The 23067-nt window shown below is 40.6% G+C and overlaps 1 protein-coding gene and 1 long non-coding RNA gene across 10 annotated transcripts in view; both read left to right on the top strand.

Annotated features, from left to right (window-relative positions):
- The window catches only part of VPS13B (vacuolar protein sorting 13 homolog B), a 382518-nt gene that overhangs the window by 139422 nt on the left and 220029 nt on the right, over positions 1–23067 (top strand). For all 9 annotated transcript variants that reach the window (XR_014513865.1, XR_014513866.1, XM_083450859.1 and 6 more), the window contains exons 18-19: positions 1676–1810; positions 4562–4735. Coding sequence is in view for 7 of the 9 variants with exons in the window: in XM_083450859.1 (XP_083306985.1) it covers positions 1676–1810; positions 4562–4735 (309 nt within the window). In the remaining 2 variants the exon portion in view is untranslated. The remainder of the gene's footprint in view (positions 1–1675; positions 1811–4561; positions 4736–23067) is intronic.
- Positions 6427–15263, top strand: LOC310682606. The gene is made up of 2 exons (XR_014514047.1): positions 6427–9672; positions 10211–15263. It is a non-coding gene; the product is annotated as an uncharacterized lncRNA (long non-coding RNA).

Below are 23067 nucleotides of genomic sequence, written 5' to 3'. Positions count from 1 at the left end.
CATCTTTCGGTATGTGGCCCCATAGCTTTTAAATACCAGCTGGCCACAAGAGTTTATAGTGGAAAGAGGCCCACTCATTTATTATATAGCAATCAGTGCAAACTCACCAGATTTGGTGTGCATGAATCTGCTACAACAACAATTAAGCAATTGGGAAGATATGGCCTGGAGAACCATGTGAAAGGAAAACCAACATTTGGTATTAGTGGTGTTGACCAAGTAGTAAGTTGGTGTGTGTTAATGCAAAAAGTGTTGCGCACTGTGCAAATACTGCAGCCTACTTTAGCTAATGTGAGGGGTGTAGGCTTCTCTAACGGGTTTCATCTATGCTCTGCAGTATGCAGCTGGAGACTTTGTATCTAAATTTTAAAAGGCGTACTTTCCGGTTAGGGAATCTGTTCCTGTCCAGCATGCAGCTTAACAGAGCAATTATTTTATGTGGTTAATGGATGATAAGGTGCATCATTTGAATATAACAGTCAGCCGTGACGACTTCAAAGGGTCAAGCAGATTTCATTCATTTGGATTTTTGAACGTTATTCAACAACCTTCTTTTGTTTTGTTTTCCTGGTACATAACACGGAATATGATCTGCACCCCTTATTTCAGACAATGCACAACTTGTGGATCGTATTCAGTGGGTGGATGAGCAGAAGGCTACCTGTGCAATCAGTCTCTCTCTCCTACCACTGCAACCTCCTGTACTCCCAAAAAGCGAGTCCAGAGGGTGTGGGAACCCGCTGTGCCATGTCATAAGGGGCTGCAGAAAGAAGGGGGCATTGCTCAAGATTGGGCTTTGCTGTGTTTGGAATTCCCACTTTTGTACAAGGGAGATTTTCCCTCCTTCCCTCAACTCACTTTTTCTCACAGGTGCCCAAGCTAACTTTTCCAGATACTGTGAGTTAATGCAGCTTTCCTGAATATTGCAGTTTATGAAATAATAGCAATGGATACAGCCAAATGTAATGTGGGTGGGTGTTCAGTTAGCTTTCCTGTGCGACTGCCAGAGTTGTGCACTCGTGACCTGTTACATCCCCCACCGTTGCAGTTCTAGGTCTCTCTTCAGAAACAGCTGCCAGTAAGTGCTGAGTTGTGCCAAACTGTGTGGTAGCCTCCTTCAGTGTACAAATGGAGACAGAAGAGACCACCAAACCGATTTCCACTTCTGACCTGAAGCAAAGTTTGAACTTTGGTTTCCGTAAAAAGATGACACGTGTAGTTACCTGCTGTGCAACTCAGCTGCATAAGTTTAATTTTTATTTTGCTACTGAACCAAATAGTTTTAAGTGAAATCTTAGACTTTTTTTTTAAAAAAAACCTCGTTTTAACACTTTGAAATTACAGGATTAAAAAGAGGAGCTAGAGGAGCCTGCTTGCCTTTATATGACAATGAAAGCAAAGTTTAATGCATATATGAATATGACTAGCTAATTAATTTAATGCAACGTTCTGTGTTTTTATGTATAATAAAGAACTGTATTCTTGTGTAGAAGAGATATTTGTATAGATCTAAGCATATAATAATTGTATACTATAAATAAATTATCTTTAGAATCCAAACAAAAATATTGTAAAGCAGATAATTAAAGTATAATTAAATTTAAATGTCTTGGTGAAAGAATATAAAAATATTTAAATTCAGCAGGCTAGTACATTTGCAGTTTTCTTTTATTAGGTGTGAAATCTAAGAATCCCCTGCCAACTCTTGAGGGCTCAATCCAGAATGTTGAATTGAAGTACTGCAGCACATCATTGGTCAAATGTGCCTCTGGGACCATGGGATCAATAAAAATTTGTGCCAAAGCCCCAGGTATGTGCAGCTGGACCATGTAAAAGTTTATAGCCTGTGTAGGAGAATTGGCCTTGCTTTTTACAAGGAGAGTTACTGAAACAAGAATTTATTCATTGTTCCTATGAATCAGATGTATTTTTAATTTTTTTGTTTTTAGAAACAGGATAGGATGATGTAGCATGGCATCGTCAAAGGTAAAAAATAAGAAACTATGTTAAGGTGTTTTGGTCACTACAATTTTAAAGGCATTCAAAATCAACACAGGTCAAAATCAAGAGTCTGTTTGATAATACTGTGAATGTGAGTGTAGAAACTGAATTCTGCATCTCCATAATGATTATGTTTTTGGGGGAAGAAATGAAACATTGTTTCCTCGAACGTTAAGTAATGCCAGATACATGAAGTGTAGAACATTTAAACTGTTTTGCATATGAATGTAAGATCTTTGCTGAGTATTACCTATATCTAAAATTGGATGGATTCTGTACCTGTGCTTAAATATATTGAATGCTGGTTTTCCTGTGGTTTTTTGGACTAAGAATCACAAAATGTCAGGTAAGAGCTTCCAATTTATGCATCTGGAGAAAATGACAACTAGATAAATATAAGTGCCCTAACAGAATATGATTGTAGTCTTAGAATTAATGATCCATAAATAAGATTCAGTTAAATAATATAAAAAATAGGGGCAGGGAACCAATTGCTAAAGCCTATTTTGGATCCAGTTAAGAGAAAACAACATGGCTACTTGAAAGTGTACCACCTGCTATAATTTACTCCTTAGGTAGATTTGTTGCTGCTGGACAAAAAAGGAAAGAAAAAGCCCTGCTTCTGATTTCTCCCTAAGGCCCCTATAAATGAGGCCAGTACGATAATTGCAACCAGAAGGAGTGGAACACCACACAGCAGAAAGATGACAAAAAGGCCAAAGCCAATTTGTGCAAAAGGAGATAATTGAAGTATTAAGCTTCAGTCTTTTATGGCAAATCAAGAAAACTGATTTATAGCATATTAACAAATGTTCCTGTAAATTCGCAACAATATATTTGATTTACCCACATTTCAACTATTAATCAAGTATAATAATTATTCCTTCAGACTAATAACTTATTATTCACCATTTGTGATCAAAACTAAGTTGCACCCACTGCAAATAATACTACCTTATAAGTCGCTATATTATTAATATCATGCAGACAAAACCAGTATAAATTTTGTTTCTTATCTCACCATTTTGATTCAATACACATTAAATAAGGAGCCCTAATTTTGGCAGCTCATTTTCACCTGCTGGCTAGTCATGCCAGCGTCCTTTGGCTATTCAATGGCTATAGTAATTCCATATTTAATAAAGAGGATACAACCAGCCTGGCCATCTATTCCCTAGGGATATCCATGCTAAATTATACATACAGCATCTCTTAAACAAGTGAGGTACAGACAATTCTGTATTAGCAGCCCAAAAAGTGAGTGGTAAAATCTACAAATAATCACTGTTTCATACTGAAAACATATGCCAAAGAGAGAACAATGTATTCAGATTTTATGTCTTTGACCTCAGTTTGACCATATTGATAAATCAGATTTATGTCAGAAAATTGAAAAACTGGTTTTAAAATGTTCAGCATTCCTATGTTCTTCCTCAGGACACTGGATATAGAGTAGTTTAGTCATGGAAAAAGCTGTTTTCTTCTAGTTAGTTTATGTTGCCATGGTTACACACCGTGTCAACCCTCACGGTTTGCCGCTTACCACCCAGTTACAATATTGAAATGGCAAAACTGCAAAATCAGCCTAAGTTGGGGAGAACAGTGTTTTCTATGACCTGTCACTGTGAAACAGCAGTACAGTGTCCTCTGAGGAAGGCATTTCAAATGTGTTGGGAATTCAGATACATTTTAAAGCTAATCTTTCAATAAATCTGGAGCCTTTGCGCTGATTGGCCTTGCCCCTTCTCTTGTTTTCCGTATTGTTCAGGTATGTAGCTGCTCAGGAGAGCAATGTATTGGACAGTCTCTCAGTCCTCTCAAAATATTTTTCTCCTGGTTTTGGGGCAGTTTCTCTAGTTTTTGACAAGTGGGTGTGGCAGCCAGCAGCTGTCTTATCCAGTTTGTCCCATATGCAGAAGAAGCATTCATAATAATTATTTGGCGCAAGTGAATATTTTCTCTCTGATCTTTCAAGAGAAATTGCCTTTCACCTTACAAAGTCAGTAAGGCTGAGGTATGCCCAACCTACCACAGCATAGTGGACGGTTGGCAGATTAGTCCTAAACTTGATTCACTTATCTTTGTCCTTTAGTCTTCATAATAGGGAGGCAGTAACCTCCTCACAAACTTTTGCTCTCTTTCCAAAAACTGATTTTGAGGAGGCTTCTATTATAAGTGAGCATATGTATGACTGGAGCTCATATGTTCAAGTAACACCGAGACGTAAACATTTAAAGATGTTTATTTTATATGTTGAAGCTCTGAAATGTAATGAATTTAATGCTTCTGTAGAACATAGCCCTGAAATACTTTGAATATACTTAAAATGTTTGCAGGTAAACTACTGATATCAACTTTTAACTTATGCAAATTATTTAATACATTCTGACCATTTTTTTGGAAATTATTATTTGCAGATTATTTCTGTCCTTAGTAATAGAAAAGGCAGTGTTATCTGGCTTCTTCAATACAATAAATGTCATTGTGATTATATAGTTCTCTGAGGTTCACTTGAACATCTATTCACTAAACCACAATGATGTTGTTATAATACACTTAGGAGATGGTGGAAAGGAGAAGCTGATCCCTTTAATTCAAGGCCCATCTGATACCAGAGACTTATACAGCAGCAAATGGCTTAATGAAAGCAGAAAGCCAGAGTCAATCCTTGCTCCAGATTTGTTTGCCTTCACAATTCAGATCCCTCAACATAAAGACTACAGCTACAGTTCTGGTGAGTGCAGAAATTATCAGAAATATATGTTATGTTATGTTATGTTCCTGTGTCTAATATAGTATTCAGAAGGGTGGTAAAGAGTGTTAAGGGAACCGATGGAAATACATTGAGAGGCACTGCAATCTCATTTGGAAAGATTAAATTCAAGCCAGCTATTGGAATCTTCTTGTGTTCTTCTAAGGCAGGGGTGTCAAACTCAAATTCATCGGGGGCCGCATCAGCAGTTTGGTCACCCTCAAAGGGCCAGTTGTATCTGTAGGACTATGTGTCCGCCGCCGCTCCTCGGCTTCCTCCGGCTAAGCTTCCCCTGGTGCACGGGTTTTGCTTTCGTGCTCTCTTTATTTATTTTTTTGCAGCAGCGACCCGTCGCGCGTGGGTTTCTTGGAGGGGGGCGCGCACAGAGCGACCCGCGCGGCTTTCCGAGCCAACCCTCCTCCAGCCCACCTTAACAAGGGCCTAGGCTTGCTAACTTTGCGGCTAGACCTCGGTGTTTGTACACACAGCAGAAAATGTGCAGCACTTTAAAGGTGCAGCGACCCTCCCGCATCCAGCCTGCCTTTCTGGGAGGAGAGGAGGAGGAGGAGGCGGCGGCGGGGGCGGGGGCGGGCGAGTCACCCATGCAGGAGGGAAGAGCGAGCAATGGCCCGGGATCAGGCCTCTCCGATCAGGGCCAAAGGTGAACTGAGGGAGGGAGAGAGAGAAGGATCCCTAGCCTCGTGTGCAGCGGCGGTTCTTACGCGCGCGGACCCCGTGATGGCGCAGCCGGTGTCGTGTGCTTTGCTCCGTCCAAGCGGGCAAAGCGAGGGCGGAGAGCCGGGAAGCAGTCCACATTTCCCAGAAGCAAGCGCCGCAATGGGTACTGCGAGCCAGACAGGCCTTGACAGCGGAGGGCGGTCTCGATTCGGGGCTCGGCGAGGAGAGGGAGAAATCCGAAAGGGCACCGCGCGGCTGAGTTGGGTTGCAAATCAAGTGCGTGAAAGAGTTGCCTTTTGCAGAGCTGGACAGGCTTGGAAGGAGCGTTCCTGCCTTTGTCATTGATAAAAGGGCTTGCGGGGGAAGGGGGGCGGCCCTTACGGACACCAGGAATTGCTGGCTACACGGGCCACATGACGAGGTCTGGCGGGCCGGATTTGGCCCGCGGGCCTTGTGTTTGACACCCGTGTTCTAAGGTATAGTATCTTAACACGGTCCAGGGTTGCTTTGCATATACATTGTCCTTGTGTTACTTTTATTTTTTAAAGGCATATGATTCATGCTTTACTGTAGGGGTTGCCAGCCCATTGCCTGGCAGGTTCCAATGTGCCTTCCAGTCCCTTTTATGAAGCCTGTGAAATGTTTGAATAAATCTCCTTTGAAACCCATAATGCACATGAGTTTCTGTTTGCACTGGTTGACCTCTCCTATGCTGACCCCTAAACATGCCCGCATTTCATTGGATGCCAGGATTGGGCACTTACCCTCCTTCTTTTCTGAACTGAGTAGGGATACAAAAAGCTTCTATCTGTCAGTGAGCACAGCAGTGGCTGACCTACAGGTAGGTGCCTTTTTTCCTTTTCTTTTTGTGGCCATTCCCATGCAATTTTGTGTTTCTCTCTTTCTGCTCTCTTAAATGTGGCAGAAACTCCTGCAACAGCTGTTTTGTGTCTGCTGCCTATGACACTTTCACAAAATTCTAGGTGGACCTACTGGCCCCTAAAGGTTGGCAGCTACTTTAGTGCTATGTGGACAAACCTGAGCCAAATGTTGAGCTCTCAGGCTGCCCCTTCTTCTCTAATAGATTTCATAGCAAGTCAACTTCAAACCATAGGTCGTAACGATGACTTGTTAAACTAACCAGGATTTCTGGTTCAGACATGACATTAAGAAAGTGATTTGTAACAGTCAGAAAAAAACAGAATAAGTCCTCCTCCCAACTGGGGGGGGGGGAGGTGAAAGAGGAATGGGGAGCAAGTTAGCTTGATATTTCACTTAGGCTTGCTCAGGCAGTGCTAAACAATGGTTTAGCATAAAATGTGAACACAGTCTACGTGTTTGCTACATTAAATGACTGAAATGTTATTAGGAGCTCTTTAGAATTCTGTGCAAACTAGGTATTTAGCTTTTAGTCTTGCTTTTAGCTGTACACATTTTGAATGTTGTGTGGCAACACTGAGAAATTCCTTGTCGCTTTCCATCATTTTGTTTATTTATTTAACACAATTTATATACCGCTTGATTGCAATGAAACCTCTAAGCAGTTTACAAGAAATCATACCCGTTTGCAGGATGTCATGGAGACCCCTTAATTGGGCAAGCATGAAAAATGAGGATGGAATCCAAGAATTTTAATTGGCTGAAAAAAGCCAGGCTTTGGTTTTAACTCTCATGCTCAGCATATTTTGTTAGTAATTCAATATATTCTTTAAACATTGAGAGCTGCCTCCAGTTTTTGAAAGAAGCCCCCCCCCCTTTAGATCAGACCAAGATGCATGATGAGAGGAAGTGCTCCCTTGTCATTTCATTTAACCATCTGAAGTGGTTTCAGGCTAGTGATATGCAGTATACATACTCAGACATAATGCTGCATTTCATATTTGCAAATTAGCCTGATTTGTCCACCTGTTTTCAGAGGGCAAATGCAATCAGGAAGGTTGTAACAAGTTTTGAATGTGAAGACTCAGAAACTGTTTTACTTGCCGAAAGAATGAGACAGTAAAAGTAATAAATGAGTTGGGAAAGCAGATTGAAATAAACCAAATCAAACCATAAGATACTAAAACGCAAGTTTCTTATTTTTACTTACGTAGTTTGGAAAATTTGTTAACCACCCCGAGGTGGCTATTGTTCCTAGTTACTGGAGTCCATTGCATGGGAATCTCCCAATTGTGCATATATAATGTAATAAGAAATCACTTGATTTTGCATTAATATTAAACTATATGCCATATTTCCTTAGTAATGTTGAAGTTTGATCTTGTTTGCTTTTGTTAATCCTGTAGAAGTCATGCAAAAAACAACACTATAAATTTGTTTCAAGTATTTGCAATGCAGCAGGTCACACTTTTCAAAGCAATAACTTCTTTTTCTTTCTTTTATGGGAAAATCTAGGCCTTTTTGCATCCTAATAATGTTTGGTGTGGTAGGATATTTCACATATTACCATTTTTACTTCTCCCCCAAAGTATAAGGAACAAGTCCCATACTGCAATCTGCAGAAACACAAATTATAGCAGCAACAACAATGTTACTTGATACTTCCATACTTTGTAAAGGTTAATTTTGTTCAGTGGGGTTAATTGGAAAGGAAGGGATGGGCATAAAATCCAGGTTTGCTGCCTCACTTTTTTTTTCCATTCAGGAGAGGGCAAAATGAAGTTGCCCATATTTCTCATTCGTAATTCAGGTCCAAGATGCCATCAACTCTAAAAGGGTCTAGACTTCAAACAGTGTGGCTTAAAAATATATATATATTACGTAAACACACATGATCAAAATATTTAATACATTAACTGATGGGCTTTTAAAATGTATAATAAATGCATTAAAACATTGTAATTAAAGACAATTCACGTTTATGATTTGGGCATAAAAGCATAAAATGGATACCCATCTATCTTGTTACATTTCCTCTTCTCTCCCTGAGGACTTAACTATGTACTTTATCTGTAATTGTTGCCAGTTTTCTATCACGTTCCCACTGGATTTCTGGTGCAAAAAAAATCTTATCCTCCTGCTGACAGAGCTTGCTTGAATGATTTCATGCTCTTAGCATTTTTGTTCACGGGAATTAGGAGCAAAATGTAACTGCAGCTGAACATAGCATCTATTTTTGTAATTTTGAAGTTTATATGCCATTATTGGAACTAAATGAAGAGATACAGGTGTTCTCCAGCTCTAGTCTGTTGGGATTTCTTGATGGCCGAAGCTTGAAAAGAAAATGCATGTGTTTTCAGAGTCAAACAGCAGCTGTGAGACAAGGATTTATGCTTTTCTCAGAACTTTGGGATTTCAAAATGTTACATTTAATCACAGGCACAGAAAGAGAGCAAATGTTAAAGATGTTACATCTGAAAGTCGGGATTGATCTCTTTACCATACCAGTCAGTTGTGGGAATAGAGGAACAAAATAGTCTTTAATCTTAATATGAATAATTTCAAAAGTATTATGATAGCTGCCAGTACTCCGTAGTCAAGGTGCTTTCACTGGGGCACGGAATAATTTAATCTTTCCCACAGAATTTGATATATTTTCATTACTTTATCTTTGAATGCTTGGTAAGAGTCCTGTAAAGTTTGATGAAGCCAACAGTAATTATTTTAAAGTCTTGTTGAATTTAAGTCCCTCGGAAATCAGTTGGACTTAAAAATGTCCTTTTGTAATTTTGAAGAGCAGATTTAAAATAGTTTAAATTCTTACATAGGGTTTGCTTAGGTAAAAATAATATCAAGATGAGTATTTGATAGTTCGTTGTCCATAATCTCCATGAGGAATGAGAGCCATCTACAATTTCTAAATTGCTTCTGTCTCTCTTAGGGAGATTTCCAGATGGCACTATGTGGAAATATATCATAATATTTTGTGTGAAAGTAATAATAAAAAAATGTACATAATATAACAGAATACACTGGCAATAACAGAAAGTTGACCACATAAATGCTAAATAAAATGGCTGTGGCACCATTTACTTTCCTTGGAGGTGTGGCAGAACAGATAGAGTTTAACCTGCGTTCTATTATTGATGGTGTTTCTTGATAGGCTTTTTTTTGGAAAAGAAATTTCACAGCTTTGTCAACCAATGTGCATGCACACACATGCAGCCCAGCTCCGGACCAATACAGAATGAGTCTGTCTGGAGCAGAGTTTAGGAAAAGAGCCCCATCTGATTATGTCAGTTGCCCAAGGGGAAGTAATCTCTAAGGTACTTGGTGTCCAGGCCATTTCACACTATACAGTGGTGCCCCGCAAGACGAATGCCTCGGAAGACGAAAAACTCGCTAGACGAAAGGGTTTTTCGTTTTCTGAGGTACTTCGCAAGATGGATTTTCCTAAGGGCTTGCTTCGCTAGACGAAACAGCCCTGCCTCTCCTGTCATGGCGACGGTCACTGCACACACACACGCTCGCTTCCCCGCTCCTCCGGCTCCCTCCCACCTTCCTGCTGACGGCTCCTCCGGCTCCCTCCCACCTTCTGGCTGACCTTCCAGCTGCCTCGCGCCGCTGCCCACCGCCCTCGCGCGCTCCCCTCAGAAGCCGTTGCCGCCAGCAGCCAGCGTTGCAGCCGGAGTCGCGCTCCTGAGCCCCGCCGCCCTCCAGCAGCCGTGTCGCACGGTGTCCACAAGGCGTGGGTGAGTCCAAGGACCGGCTGTGGCAGCTGCCCTGCTTCTCCCCACCCCTCCCCGCCGTGGTGCTTCGCAAGACGAAAAAACTCGCTCTACGAAAAAACTCACAGAACGAATTAATTTCGTCTTGCGAGGCACCACTGTATAGCACTAGCACCTGATGATAGTAATACACACACACACACACACACGCTTAACCTTTTTAAAGGGACAACAACATTCCAACAGCAGTCATTGACTTAGTACATGCTTTGCTGTGGTATGTTTCTGAATTAGGGTCTGTGTTTCATAGTTGCTATTAGATACTTTTATGGGTTGAAGAAATTGTTTTTTCTGATGCTATGCAGGTTCTCCTCCTGCCAGATCCTGTGGTGAGGTCATAGTTCTGTATTTATGATGTAATGTTCTGTTCCTATGGAAATTGTGATACAGCAAATTCAGCATTTCAGATTTATAAAGATTAAATAGGAGAAACAGAAGGGATATGAGCAAATGCAGTACTTTAAAAATGAAATCTTGCTGATTTAGAAACAATAGCAGCCATAAGAATTAAATTATAGCTATTCGAAAGGTTTAGCTAATGTAAATAGCTATAATCTCCTTTAAGTTGTTTCTACAAGTGTAAGTGATTTCTTTTGTACTCTGTAAAGGGGCTTTGGATACTTCAGAGAACCTTGTTCAGCCCCAAATCACTTCTGCATCTGCTAGCTTATAAAAATCTGTGACAGTTTTAGGGTTATTAAATGTTGTGATCTAGCTACCTATAGCAAGTGAGAAACAATGCATTTCCTGTGTTGCTCCTGATGCAATTTCAGATTATGTTAGGGGCATATTGTTGCTGTTGTTTCGTCGTTTAGTCGTGTCCGACTCTTCGTGACCCCATGGACCAGAGCACGCCATGCACTTCTGTCTTCCTCTGCCTCCCACAGTTTGGTCAAACTCATGCTGGTAGCTTCGAGAACACTGTCCAACCATCTCGTCCTCTGTCGTCCCCTTCTCCTTGTGCCCTAAATCTTTCCCAACACCACGGTCTTTTCCAGGGAGTCTTCTCTTCTCATGAGGTGGCCAAAGTATTGGAGCCTCAGCTTTAGGATCTGTCCTTCCATTGAGCACTCAGGGCTGATTTCCTTAAGAATGGAGAGGTTTGATCTTCTTGCAGTCCATGGGACTCTCAAGAGTTTCCTCCAGCACCATAATTCAAAAGCATCAATTCTTCGGTGATCAGCCTTCTTTATGGTCCAGCTCTCACTTCCATACATCACTACTGGGAAAACCATAGCTTTAACTATACGGACCTTTGTCGGCAAGGTCATGTCTCTGCTTTTTAAGATGCTGTCTAGGTTTGTAATTGCTTTTCTCCCAAGAAGCAGGCGTCTTTTAATTTCGTGACTGCTGTCACCATCTGCAGTGATCATGGAGCCCAAGAAAGTAAAATCTCTCACTGCCTCCATTTCTTCCCCTTCTCTTTGCCAGGAGGTGGTGGGATGATCTTAGTTTTTTTGATGTTGAGCTTCAGACCATATTTTGCGCTCTCCTCTTTCACCCTCATTAAAAGGTTGTTTTAATTCCTCCTCACTTTCTGCCATTAAGGTTGTGTCATCTTCATATCTGAGGTTGTTGATATTTCTTCTGGCAATCTTAATTCCGGCTTGGGATTCATCCAGCCAAGCCTTTCTCATGATGAATTCTGCATATGTTAAATAAACAGGGAGACAATATACAGCATTGTCGTACTACTTTCCCAATTTTGAACCAATCAGTTGTTCCTGTAGTATCCAGTTCTAACTGTAGCTTCTTGTCCCACATAGAGATTTCTCAGGAGACAGATGAGGTGATCAGGCACTTCCATTTCTTTAAGAACTTGTCATAGTTTGCTGTGGTCAACACAGTCAAAGGCTTTTGCATAGTCAATCAAGCAGTAGAAGATGCTATTCTGAAACTCTCTAGCTTTTTTGCAATTTGGTCTTTGGTTCCCCTGCCCCTTCGAAATCCACCTTGCACTTCTGAGAGTTCTCGGTCCACATACTGCCTAAGCCTGCCTTTTAGAATTTTAAGCATAACCATGCTAGCGTGTGAAATGAGTGCAATTGTGCAGTAGTTGGAGCATTCTTTGGCACTGCCCTTTTTTGTAATTGGAATGTAGACTGATCTTCTCCAATCCTCTGGCCACTGCTGAGTTTTCCAAACTTGCTGGCATATTGAGTGTAGCACCTTATGCTAGGGGCATATTATAGTGCAAATCCAAAGCTTTCTGCATAGGCACAGCTGTTGGTTAATCAGGGAATAGTGGTGGTTTTATAGACAAAGGAAGTTAGTTCCATGCACTACAGTTCTGTGTAGGTAGTTTTATGCTTTATGGAATGTACCTGTATTTTTGTCCCTGTTCAGTGTAGTACTAGGCTGTAGCCTCAATAATCTGCCAGGACCAGGTCTACTACCCATACACTGAAATGTACAAACCCTTCCCTCGTTGTGCTTTTTATTTATTTGATTTATTTATCAAATTTCTATCCTGCTTCATGATACATAAGGACCCACAGGGCACTTTATATATGAAATAATACAGTGCAATTACACTAAGGCAATTTTTACCATCTCTAACAAATAGCATAGCTCTGAGGTAGCATATCCTCTCCACCTCACCCCACCCCATGCAGCTTTCATTAGGTCATTGAGGCTTTTTCCACTGCTATTTCATTCCCTCAATTGCTGGCAATGGCTGTGTGTTCCTTACTGCCTTCCCCTGTGGACTGCTGGTCTTTTTGCTATCTAAGTGCAGGGAAGGAGAAGTCCTATGCAACCACTGTGAACTGCAGAATGATGGCAGCTAGAAGTTCTCTTGCCTTTCGGTTTCTTCGTTAGTCCCTTCCTGAAGGATTTCAGGTCCTTTTGCCATTCAAGTGTAGAGGACAATTTTAGCTTGACTCCATGAGCTAGTAGTGGTGACAGGGAGGGAACTACAGTCATACCTTGGTTTACAAATGCCTTGGGAGTCCAACGTTTTGGCTCCCAAACGATCAAAAACCAGAAGTGATTGTTCCATTTTTTGAATGTTCTTTGGAACTCGAACGTCCACCACGACTTCCACGGCTTCCAATTGGCTACAGCAGCTTTCTGCAGCCAATTAGAAGCTGTGCCTTGGTTCCCAAACGTTTTGGAATCCGTTCGACTTCCAAAGTACCACTGTAGTTTGGACTGGTGGGAAATTTAGGACAAGAGTGTGGAACCTGATAAAATGTTAGCAGTGGTCTCTCCAGTTCCGTATCAGCTATTAAATATATTGTGTCCTCCACATCTGGATTCTCAGTGCTGTTTGGATACATTCCCTTGTCTGCTTTTTGGTCAGTGCTACACAAAGTACTTCACTAAGGGTAGCTCCTATCTTTTGGTTAGTTTACACCAGATCTCTTTTGATATAGACTTCCTACTACAGAAGTGAGATGGTGGCAACAAGAAACAGGCACATTCATTCCTTACGCATATGAATTGGAGTGGCAGATAAATAGCTCACATTCCAAACATTGCACATGTTTACTACTTTCAGGAAGAAGGTCAGGTGGACTAAAACTCAGAATGAGCTCAGGGAGAATGACCCTCAAGGAGGGAGAGAGTTGGCTATGTTTAGCTTGGAGTAGACTGAGAGGTGATGTGATGGCCATCTTCAAATATCTGAAGGGCTGTCACATGGAAGATGGAGCAAGCTTGTTTTCTTCTGCTCCAGAGTGTCATACCTGAATCAATGGATTCAAATTATCAGAAAAGAGTTTCCGACTAAACATGTTTGGACCCATGTTTGGTTATAATGAAGGTTCTTACACCCTTAATGCCAAACCTACTGGGACTGCACAGCTGCTTTTTCTCTAAAATAAAAATGGCCAGATTGGACTCCTCTTGTGAAGCAAGAGTTTATTCAGCTCAGGCTGTGGAAGTGACAAAGCAGGGATGAACACTTAACACACTGCTCATTCACAGTAAACTACAATAAGGCACAAAGTCTGGCTAATTTTTGCATGTAAACACAGTGGCTGCATTCAGGCATATCAATGTGCTATGACCTAGTGTTAGGGTCCAGCCTTAGCAAGCCTTGGTATTGTGGACTCTCCCCTCCACTAGCATGGCTGTGATTGGGAATTCAGAAGTTTTCATTTCCTTTTCCCAATTAATCAGTGTTTGCCATTCTATCCAAACACTAACTCTGAATGGTCTTAATGATAGTTTATTGAAACAAACCAGCTTTTTAAACCTAGGGTTGAAGATAGCTTGTTTTAATAATCTATAGTTAAGACTAACCAAAGTTGGTCTAGGTTTGCATGAAATGTAAAACTTGGTTAGTCAACAGCAGATGTGAAAGCTTCTGCCCGGGTGGGGGGTATATGAGCCTTAGACTCATTCCTGTAATGATAAACTCTCATTATTATGTCCAAATGCAGGTATTGGCACAGTTACTTTTTGGTGTTACTCTCCAGCCCTTGGGTTCTTTTGGCTTTGAACCTCCAGTAAGGCAAAGTAAAATATATGTGAGAGGCAGAAATATTTGAGAGGGAGCTGAGGATGTAGGTTCTTTCAAATTCCCTTTCCTCTCTCTCCTTGTTAATAATTACTGCTAAATTTGGGTATTAATGATTGTTTTAGTACATATTTGTACGTGAACTGGTATCCAAGCAGCTGCATATGAATTGTATGTGTTATAATTTGCCTTCCAGCTGTGATTGTATAATAGATACTTGATTATTTCCATTGAGAGAACTGGGAAGTCCTCAAGGCTAACTGCTGAGAGTATGAAAATTTTATATCCCTCTAACCGAAACATTTTCTAGTCATTGGACAGACGGGGGAAGCCCTCTGTTCCACCTTTTTCACTCATTTTGAGGACCTCAAAAAGCACATTAAGTGCTGATGTCCATGCTGGTTATTAATGCTTCTCATTTACTTAAATGGTGAATATTTTGTCAATGTAGCCCAGCAATAATACATTCCTTTTTTACACTGCTGACTGAAATGTAGTAACTTGTTTGCATGCAACAAGTAATTTAGCACATATTTGGCAACTTGCATACTAATTTTTGATGGTTTATATATTGGGCAATATTTGCAGAAGAAAATGGTACTCTTGTTATGTGTTTTGGATTTTTTGGTAATGCATTCTAACATATGAAATTATCAAATAATTTTAAATCTTAAGTCTAAACTTAATAAAGAATTAAAAATAATTTATCTTAATTTCTCCCACTATTAGTAAAATATGGTATAAGGCAAACAGACCCTCCGACAGGGATGGCTAAACACAAATGTTAATGTATTTGGAGTGAAACATCTTTATTAAGTTAATACAAGATGTAGTCGTGCCCTACTTGAATTACTCATTTATAATAGCTGAGCAGCAGCCTGCATGTGGACTTTGAAATCCTGGGAAAATAAGATGCATGCATGCATTCTGAAGTCTTTGCTTTAAACAGCTGGAAAATGTTCCAGTGAGTAGTCAGCTACTAGCTGGTGTCTATTGTTTCTGTCTTCAGGGAGACATGATCAGTTTAATTACTGACTAGCTTCATTATTCCTTAGTCACATTCTGAGTTGTGAACTTGGTCAGTTTATATAACTTCAAGGTTTAATTGGCCGTATTACATAATTATTCTTCTCCTTTGTCTCTTCTTTGTGACTGTCTACAAACATAAGCAACTCGTTCAGTAACTTGAACTCAATTACAGTTAAGTTTGACAAGTGAGTTGTCATTTTTGACATGTGCAACCAAGATAATATCCAGAGCCAATGTTTTGGCAGCTAGAAAGCCAAATAAAAGAGCAAAAAAGGTTGTTCAATGTTTTTTATTGTACTATGGCACATAATTTTAATAATTATACAAGTTGAGGAAAATATGTACCTATTCTATATCCAACAGTGTGCTTCGTGTGGTTCAAAATACAATCTTTTCCCCAAAGGGATTTATTTAAGAAAATTGGCCCTAAAGTGGGAAAGCAGAAGAAGGAAAAACAATTCAAAGAAGTTATCCAAATAGTCGTTGGCCAACTGTTTGGTCTTTGCTTCAGAAGCAAATTTTCTTCCTCCTTTTGCATCTCCAGAGAGCCAGTGTCATGGAATTTGACTGGAAGTATTCAGGCTATTCCAAGTCTGTCAATTTCCTCAAGCAAAGCAGAATGAGAATATTTGATTTGTTGTTTTGAGTTGTAGAGCAATTTGGTGTTTTGTGAGGTAGAACAATGTGTTTGGTTCCATGACATACCACAGTGATTTCCATTCCTGATATTTATTATCTATTATTTTTGGCGTTTTCTACCTGAGGGAGAGCCCTGAAGGAAACTGAATGTGATGGTTTAGTTTCTCTGTGCTTATTCTTTTTACACCATACAAAATAATTTCAGCCTTTAAAGGCGCTAGAGTTAGAGCTTTATGGATATCATAGTACACATAGTGGATGCAGAAAGACAGAAGCAACTGTGTTACGTTCAAGGATTTCTAGACAGATAAGGATTTTTAGACTTCAGCTGTTCATATGTATTCTGTATTCTCATCTGTTCAAAGTGGGGCTAAAGCTCAATGAATGAGCATCTGCTTATCACACTTAAGGTCCTTCTCACTGTTCTCTAGGCAGCAATAATGGAATTTTTGAGACTAAGGGTTATCTACAGTGGGAATATTTCGTCTCTGCAAGGATAGGCTTGTGCAACATAATGTTTTCTCTCTCTTCTTTGCCCGTGTGCCCCCTAATTCTGTTCTAGGGGTTTCCCCTGGAGCAGATTTGGGCTGCACATGTAGGGGATGGGGAGGTTCAGTAGTGCAAAAGGAGGTCCTTGCACTGATGGAATTGATTAGTTGAATAATTTACTTAGAGCTTTTTGAAGTGGTGCTGTGATTGTTACTGTGTTATCAAACAATTAAGTATGAGTGGTTAGGTCTCTGCTTCAAGAGAGTTACGATATACAATTCAGACAAATAGAAAGAAGAGGGAAATAGAGGAAAGCGTAAATGGGAAGAGATGTTGCCACTACAGCTCAAGTTTCCAAGGTGCCAACATTAAAAAACAAACACACACCAGTCCTTACTCACATGCTTACAGTTAAATAGATGTGGTACCAAAGGGAAAAGGAACAGTGAGGAAACAGGAAAACAAGCAAATTCAGGAGCTAATTCTTCATAAAGTTTCATACTACATATAAATATTAAAAAGTATTGATGAAAGCTCTCAGTGATGAAAAAGGTACATTTTGAAGCCTTAGATGTGGTTGAAGCAGCTGCTATGGCCGTTCCAGTGTTTGCTCATTGATGGTCCCGTGGTCAAGAATATATAGTTATTTCAATTAAATGCACTTAGGCTTATTTACATTAGGGTGAGGGCACTGTGATCACCTCAGTTCACTGCCCATTAACTACAGAACACCTTGTATCCAATTATAGGAATTAAAATGAGGTTATCCAAGGGTACTAAAAGAATTTGTAATCTCAGAGCCTCTGTCTACAATCTTTGAGAATTCTTGAAGAACAGGTAAGGTCCCTACACACTGGAGATGGGCAAATTTTGTCTCCATCTTCAAAAAGGGTAAAAAGGAAGACCCAGGCAAGTACTGACCTGTCAGCTTGATGTCTATATCAGGAAAGGTCCTAAAACCTATAATAAAACAGTTGGTCTATGACCATTCAGAAAAGAATGCTGTGATTTCTAAGAGCTATATGGGTTTCTCAAAAAGAAGTCTGGCCAAACAAATATCATTTCTTTTTATATATATATAGAATTGCAAGCTTGATGGACCAGGGGAATTCTGTGGATATAGTGTATCTTGATTTCAGTAAGGCTTTTGACAAAATCCCCTGTGATACTCTTGTGGAGAAGCTGGTAAAATGTGTTCTGGATGAGGTAACTTTTTGGTGGATTTGTAGCTGGTTGACTTGCCGAACCCAAAGAATACTCGTTAATGGTTCCTCATCATCCTGGAAAAAGGTGTAAGTGCGGTGCTGCAGGTTCTGTCTTAGGCCCATTGTTGTTCAACATCTTTATAAACAACTTGGATGAAGAAATTGAGGGGGTGCTCATCAAATCTGCAGATGAATATAAGATGAGGGGCACCTGGCTTGCAGGTAAAAAGGATAATGTGAAAAGGATCTAAGGGTCTTAGTAGACCACAAGTGTAACACAAGTCAGCAGTGTGATACAGTAGCAAAAAAAAAAAAAAAAAAAAAAAAAGGGAATTCAATCCTAGGGTGCCGCAACAGAACTATGGTGTCCAGATCAAGGGAAATAATAGTACCACTCTATTCTGCCTTGGTCAGATCCCACCTGGAGTACTGTCTCCAGTTCTGGACACCACACATTAAGAAGCTTATGGACAACCTGGAATGTGTGTAGAGGAGGGCTGCCAAGATGATAGAATCTGGAAACTAAGCCTTATGGGGGTGGGCTGAGGGAATTAGCTTTGTTTAGCTTGGAGAAGTCTTGAGAGGTGATATGATAGCCACCTTTAAATATCTGAAGGGCTGTCACATGGAAGATGGAGCAAACTTGTTTTCTCCTGCTCCCGAGGGTCTGACCTGAACCAATGGATTGAAATTACAAGAAAGGAGTTTCCTACAAAACATTAGCAATAACTTTCCAATGGTAAGAGCTGTTTAAAAGTGGAATAGGCTACCTCAGAAGGTGGTGCACCATAAGCAGGAGTTGGATGGCCATCTGGCATGAATGCTTTAGTTGAGATTCCTGCATTTCAGAGGGGTTGGCCTGCATAATACTCGGGGTCCCTTCCAACTCTTCAGTTCTGCTTCATGACACTTCAAATAGAGGACTGTCCTCTGTAAAGTGGCAGACCTGGCAACACAAATGAATGAGCTAGCACAAAAACCAAATGAATGAGCTAGCCACAAAAACCAAACTCCTTTTCTGGCTCAGCAGGGAAACCTCAAACACACCAACAGACAAGTATCTGAAGCAGCTCTTTAGTCACCAATCTAGCTAAAACAGAGTAGGACCTTATTCTCGTATTCCCCAGTAGTTTCTCTCCCCTCACAAGGGATTGTGGCAGCAAATAGCAGGATAATTCAGAGATGTCCCGCTATTATTGTCTTTTATATGTGAGTTTTAAGGGCAGTTAGACACTGCCTGGGCATGGTAGGTATGCATCTTCTCTGGATGTTAATCTTTTTTTTCATTATTGGATGCCACTGAGTAGAGCAAGCTCCTCCATGGAATTTCTATACATAAGAAAGATTATGAAGACCTTTACGAATTTAGAAAAGACTGCAGGAAAGTGATCAGCATTCCTGCCTAAAATTTCAGAGAATGCAGAAGGGGAAAACAATTTATTGCCAGCAGCTGAACCCCATTTTCCTCTTGAATTATTCTAGCTGTTTGTTCAAGTAGCACGTATACAAGTTGACCCTATAAAATAGCCTGCCACAGTGTCAAGGAAATTACTAACAGCCTGATCATATCTAGAGCTTAAAGTGATGTGCCCAAAATATACAAAGGAAAGTGGCACATCTGTACAGAGCTTTGTTCCACTTGACTCCCCAAATTGTTTTTATTTCTGCTACAACTATGACAGCATTAGATGGACGGAAATATCCCCAGGCCTTTCTGGAACCAACCAATGGGCAACGTGTGACCCTTGTTTTGACCGGGATCCCTCTCCATGTTACTGCTAATTATGACTGCTGTCTTCTTGGTACAAGGGAAGGGGACAGCTCCCAGTTCACGTGGCAGATTTTTAACTTTGCTAAAAATCTTAGCATATGCAGCATTCTGTTATGGGGAAAAATGCTTTTAATGAGCGCCATTCAGGGCTTATTTTCAGCCATAACTCACTGGAACTGAGTTCCGGCACCTCTACAGCATTGCGGCACGTTGGCACATCGCTCAGTGCTGCACGACGGAGGCTGCTGGTGGCACTGCGATAAGTTCAGTGTGGCAGGTGGTGGTGGTGGCATAAGCAGAGAAGCTTTTGAAGGGGAGATCTCCAAAGCTCAACAGCTTCAGCTGGGTGCTCGCTCCCCCAAGTTTTGGCACCTCTTTTTCTAGGAAAAAAGCCCTGGTGCCACTTATATCTCTTCCAAATTTCTGTACGCTAGCGATTACAGAAAACAAACATGCAACTTTGCAACTAACAGAAAATACCCCAACTTAAAATATTCTCTTAATTGGATACATGGAAAAATAAGCATTCAAGACTCAATTGTGTTGAGTGATACATTTTAAAAGGACATTTGCTACTATAAGTTTAATTTACTATTATATTCCATTTGCCATATACGTTCATTTGAATGCACTTAGATCTGATACACATGGTATACCTAATGTTTTGTTTGCTCAAGATCAACATTTAAATATACGTTACCACTTTAGAAATTAAAAAATATATAAAAAGGCTTTATATATTTTGAGTCCAAGGAGATACTAGTTTCTTTCAATGCGTTTTGCGTATCGTAATTGTTTTTGCTAGTAGGTGCAATTCAATCTGAGTTATCTGTAGTGCTCATTATATTTGTTATGCTTTGGATCAAAAGAAAGATAAAACAGATTCAGTTACCAAGCACAGAATGATTTAGGATTTTGTCCGTACGATAGAAGGGAGCTGAAGTTTAGACTTACAGTGAATAATTCTGAGTAGTTTTCTGTGCCATTAGCGGAACAAATTAAACTTTCACTGGTTGACTGCATATACCTAAACAGTGCAGTGTGGGAGGATTATCAGCCAGTTAGTCTTATTGGTTTATTGGCAGCAGAGCAGATTTAAACCAAATTTTCCCATGGCAGAGGTACTGTACTCAAAATTCCAAAAGTTGTACTAAGAAATTTATGAAGTGGTATGAAAGTAAATTACTGAAGAGCCATCAAAGTAAGCATGTTATTAATTGACAATTTATTGACTTCATCCTCAGTGCCAGTTTTTTTTTTTAAAAAAAGAGGATTAGCTTACAGACTCTGCTTTGAAAGCTGTGTGAGGTCTTCAGTTTAAAATACTTCAGTTAAGCTGTAATTAATTAACTTAATTAAACAAATATTAGTAAAAAAACAAAAGCACACTTATTCTTATAGATCTGGAAAAGCAGTAGTCACGAAATCAGCATAAATACCTAATCGAAAGTGTGAATCTGGATCTGGTTAGGATTGAATGCAACACTGGCTATCTTTGATCTTCTGAGAAACTTGGGACTCACTCAAGTGAATCTTTTGCTGACAGCACTTGACTAATTGCCTTAAATTGGGTGATACGTAGCCCCCTAGTTGCTTATGGTTAATAATGTATAACTTGTTCAAACTGCTGAGCTTGCAATTTATATTGGCAAATTGTTGGAACATGTATAGCAGTAAAAATACAAAATCTGCTTTCCCAGCTAAGAGGCTTGTATGACTTCATTGTGGCATACGTTTTGGTAGGCAATAGTTTACTTGGTCGGTAAGACTGAGCTGCCAGCTGAGACCGTTAGCATGCAATGATAAGCTTCATGTTGTGAAGGAGCTACAACATCTCCACCATACATCCTCTCTACCATACACCTGAAGTAGCACATTGTGCAGGTGCTGTATATGGAGGCTAATATGTGCAGCCACATAGCATATTAATTTGCTAGGGGAAGGATTGTGCAAATTGGGCAACAACACCTTGAGACCTTCATGGTGGGCACATCATATGTTATGTCAGGTGCCTGCTGAAGAAGAGGGCTGTCATTACCATTTATCCACCACACAAAATTCTGTTGCTACTTTTTAAACATCAAAACATCACCTATGTTGAAATGAGTTCATTAGATGCAAGTAGCAGTCTTCATAGAAGCATAGAATTCTGGAGTTGGAAGGGATCCCTGCAGTGCAGGAATCTCAGCTAAACTATCCATGACAGATGCTCATCCAACCTCTGCTTAAAAACCTCAAAGGAAGGAGAGTCCACCACCTTCTGAGGGAGTCGGTTCCACTGCATACCTGAAGGAGCGTCTCCATCCCCATTGTTCAGCCCGGACACTGAGATCCAGCTCTGAGGGCCTTCTGGTGGGTCCCTCATTGCGGGAAGTGAGGTTACAGGGAACCCGGCAGAGGGCCTTCTCGATAGTCAGGCCCACCCTGTGGAACGCCCTCCCATTAGATGTCAAGGAAACAAACACCAGACTTTTAGAAGACATCTGAAGGCAGCCCTGTTTAGGGAGGTTTCTAATGTTTGAGTTTTGTGTGTGTGTTTTAATATTTTGTTGGAAGCCACCCAGAGTGGCTGAGGCAACCCAGTCAGATTTTCGGCATATAAATAATAAAAATATCATCATCATCACAATCACTGTCAAAGAGTTCTTACTGTCAGAAAGTTCTTCATGTTGTTTAGTTGGAATCTCCTTTCATGAAACTTGAAGCCAGTAGTTCAGGTCCTACCCTCCAGAGCAGGAGACAAAACTTGCTCCATCTTCCTTGCGACTTTTCATAGTTCAAGTACTTAGTTCCTTATTACAGTATAGGTTGGATGTCTCAGCATATACTGGCCTGTTATGTATTTTATTAATAGTATTTATAATCCTCCCTTCACTCAAAAGTCCCAGGATAGAAATATGTGCAGTCTAAACCAAGATTAAAGGGACGCAGGTGGCGCTGTGGGTTAAACCATAGACCCTAGGGTTTGCCGATCAGAAGGTTGGTGGTTCGAATCCCCGTGACGGGGTGAGCTCCCGTTGCTCGGTGCCAGCTCCTGCCAACCTAGCAGTTCGAAAGCACATCAAAATGCAAGTAGATAAATAGGTACCGCTCCGGCGGGAAGGTAAACGGCGTTTCCGTGTGCTGCTCTGGTTCGCCAGAAGCGGCTTAGTCATGCTGGCCACATGGCCCGGAAGCTGTATGCTGGCTCCCTCGGCCAATAAAGCGAGATGAGTGCCACAATGCCAGAGTCGGCCACGACTGGACCGAATGGTCAGGGGTCCCGTTTACCTTAAACCAAGATTAAACAATGAGATCAAAACAGCTTTACACAAAATTCATACTTCAGTTACATATAAAACCAGCAGTACAATCATCATCATCATCATCAT

This window comes from Podarcis tiliguerta (assembly GCF_965153285.1).
Source record: "Podarcis tiliguerta genome assembly, chromosome: 7".
In the NCBI taxonomy this organism is placed as follows: domain Eukaryota; kingdom Metazoa; phylum Chordata; class Lepidosauria; order Squamata; family Lacertidae; genus Podarcis; species Podarcis tiliguerta.
This window is presented reverse-complemented; position numbering and strand designations above follow the sequence as displayed.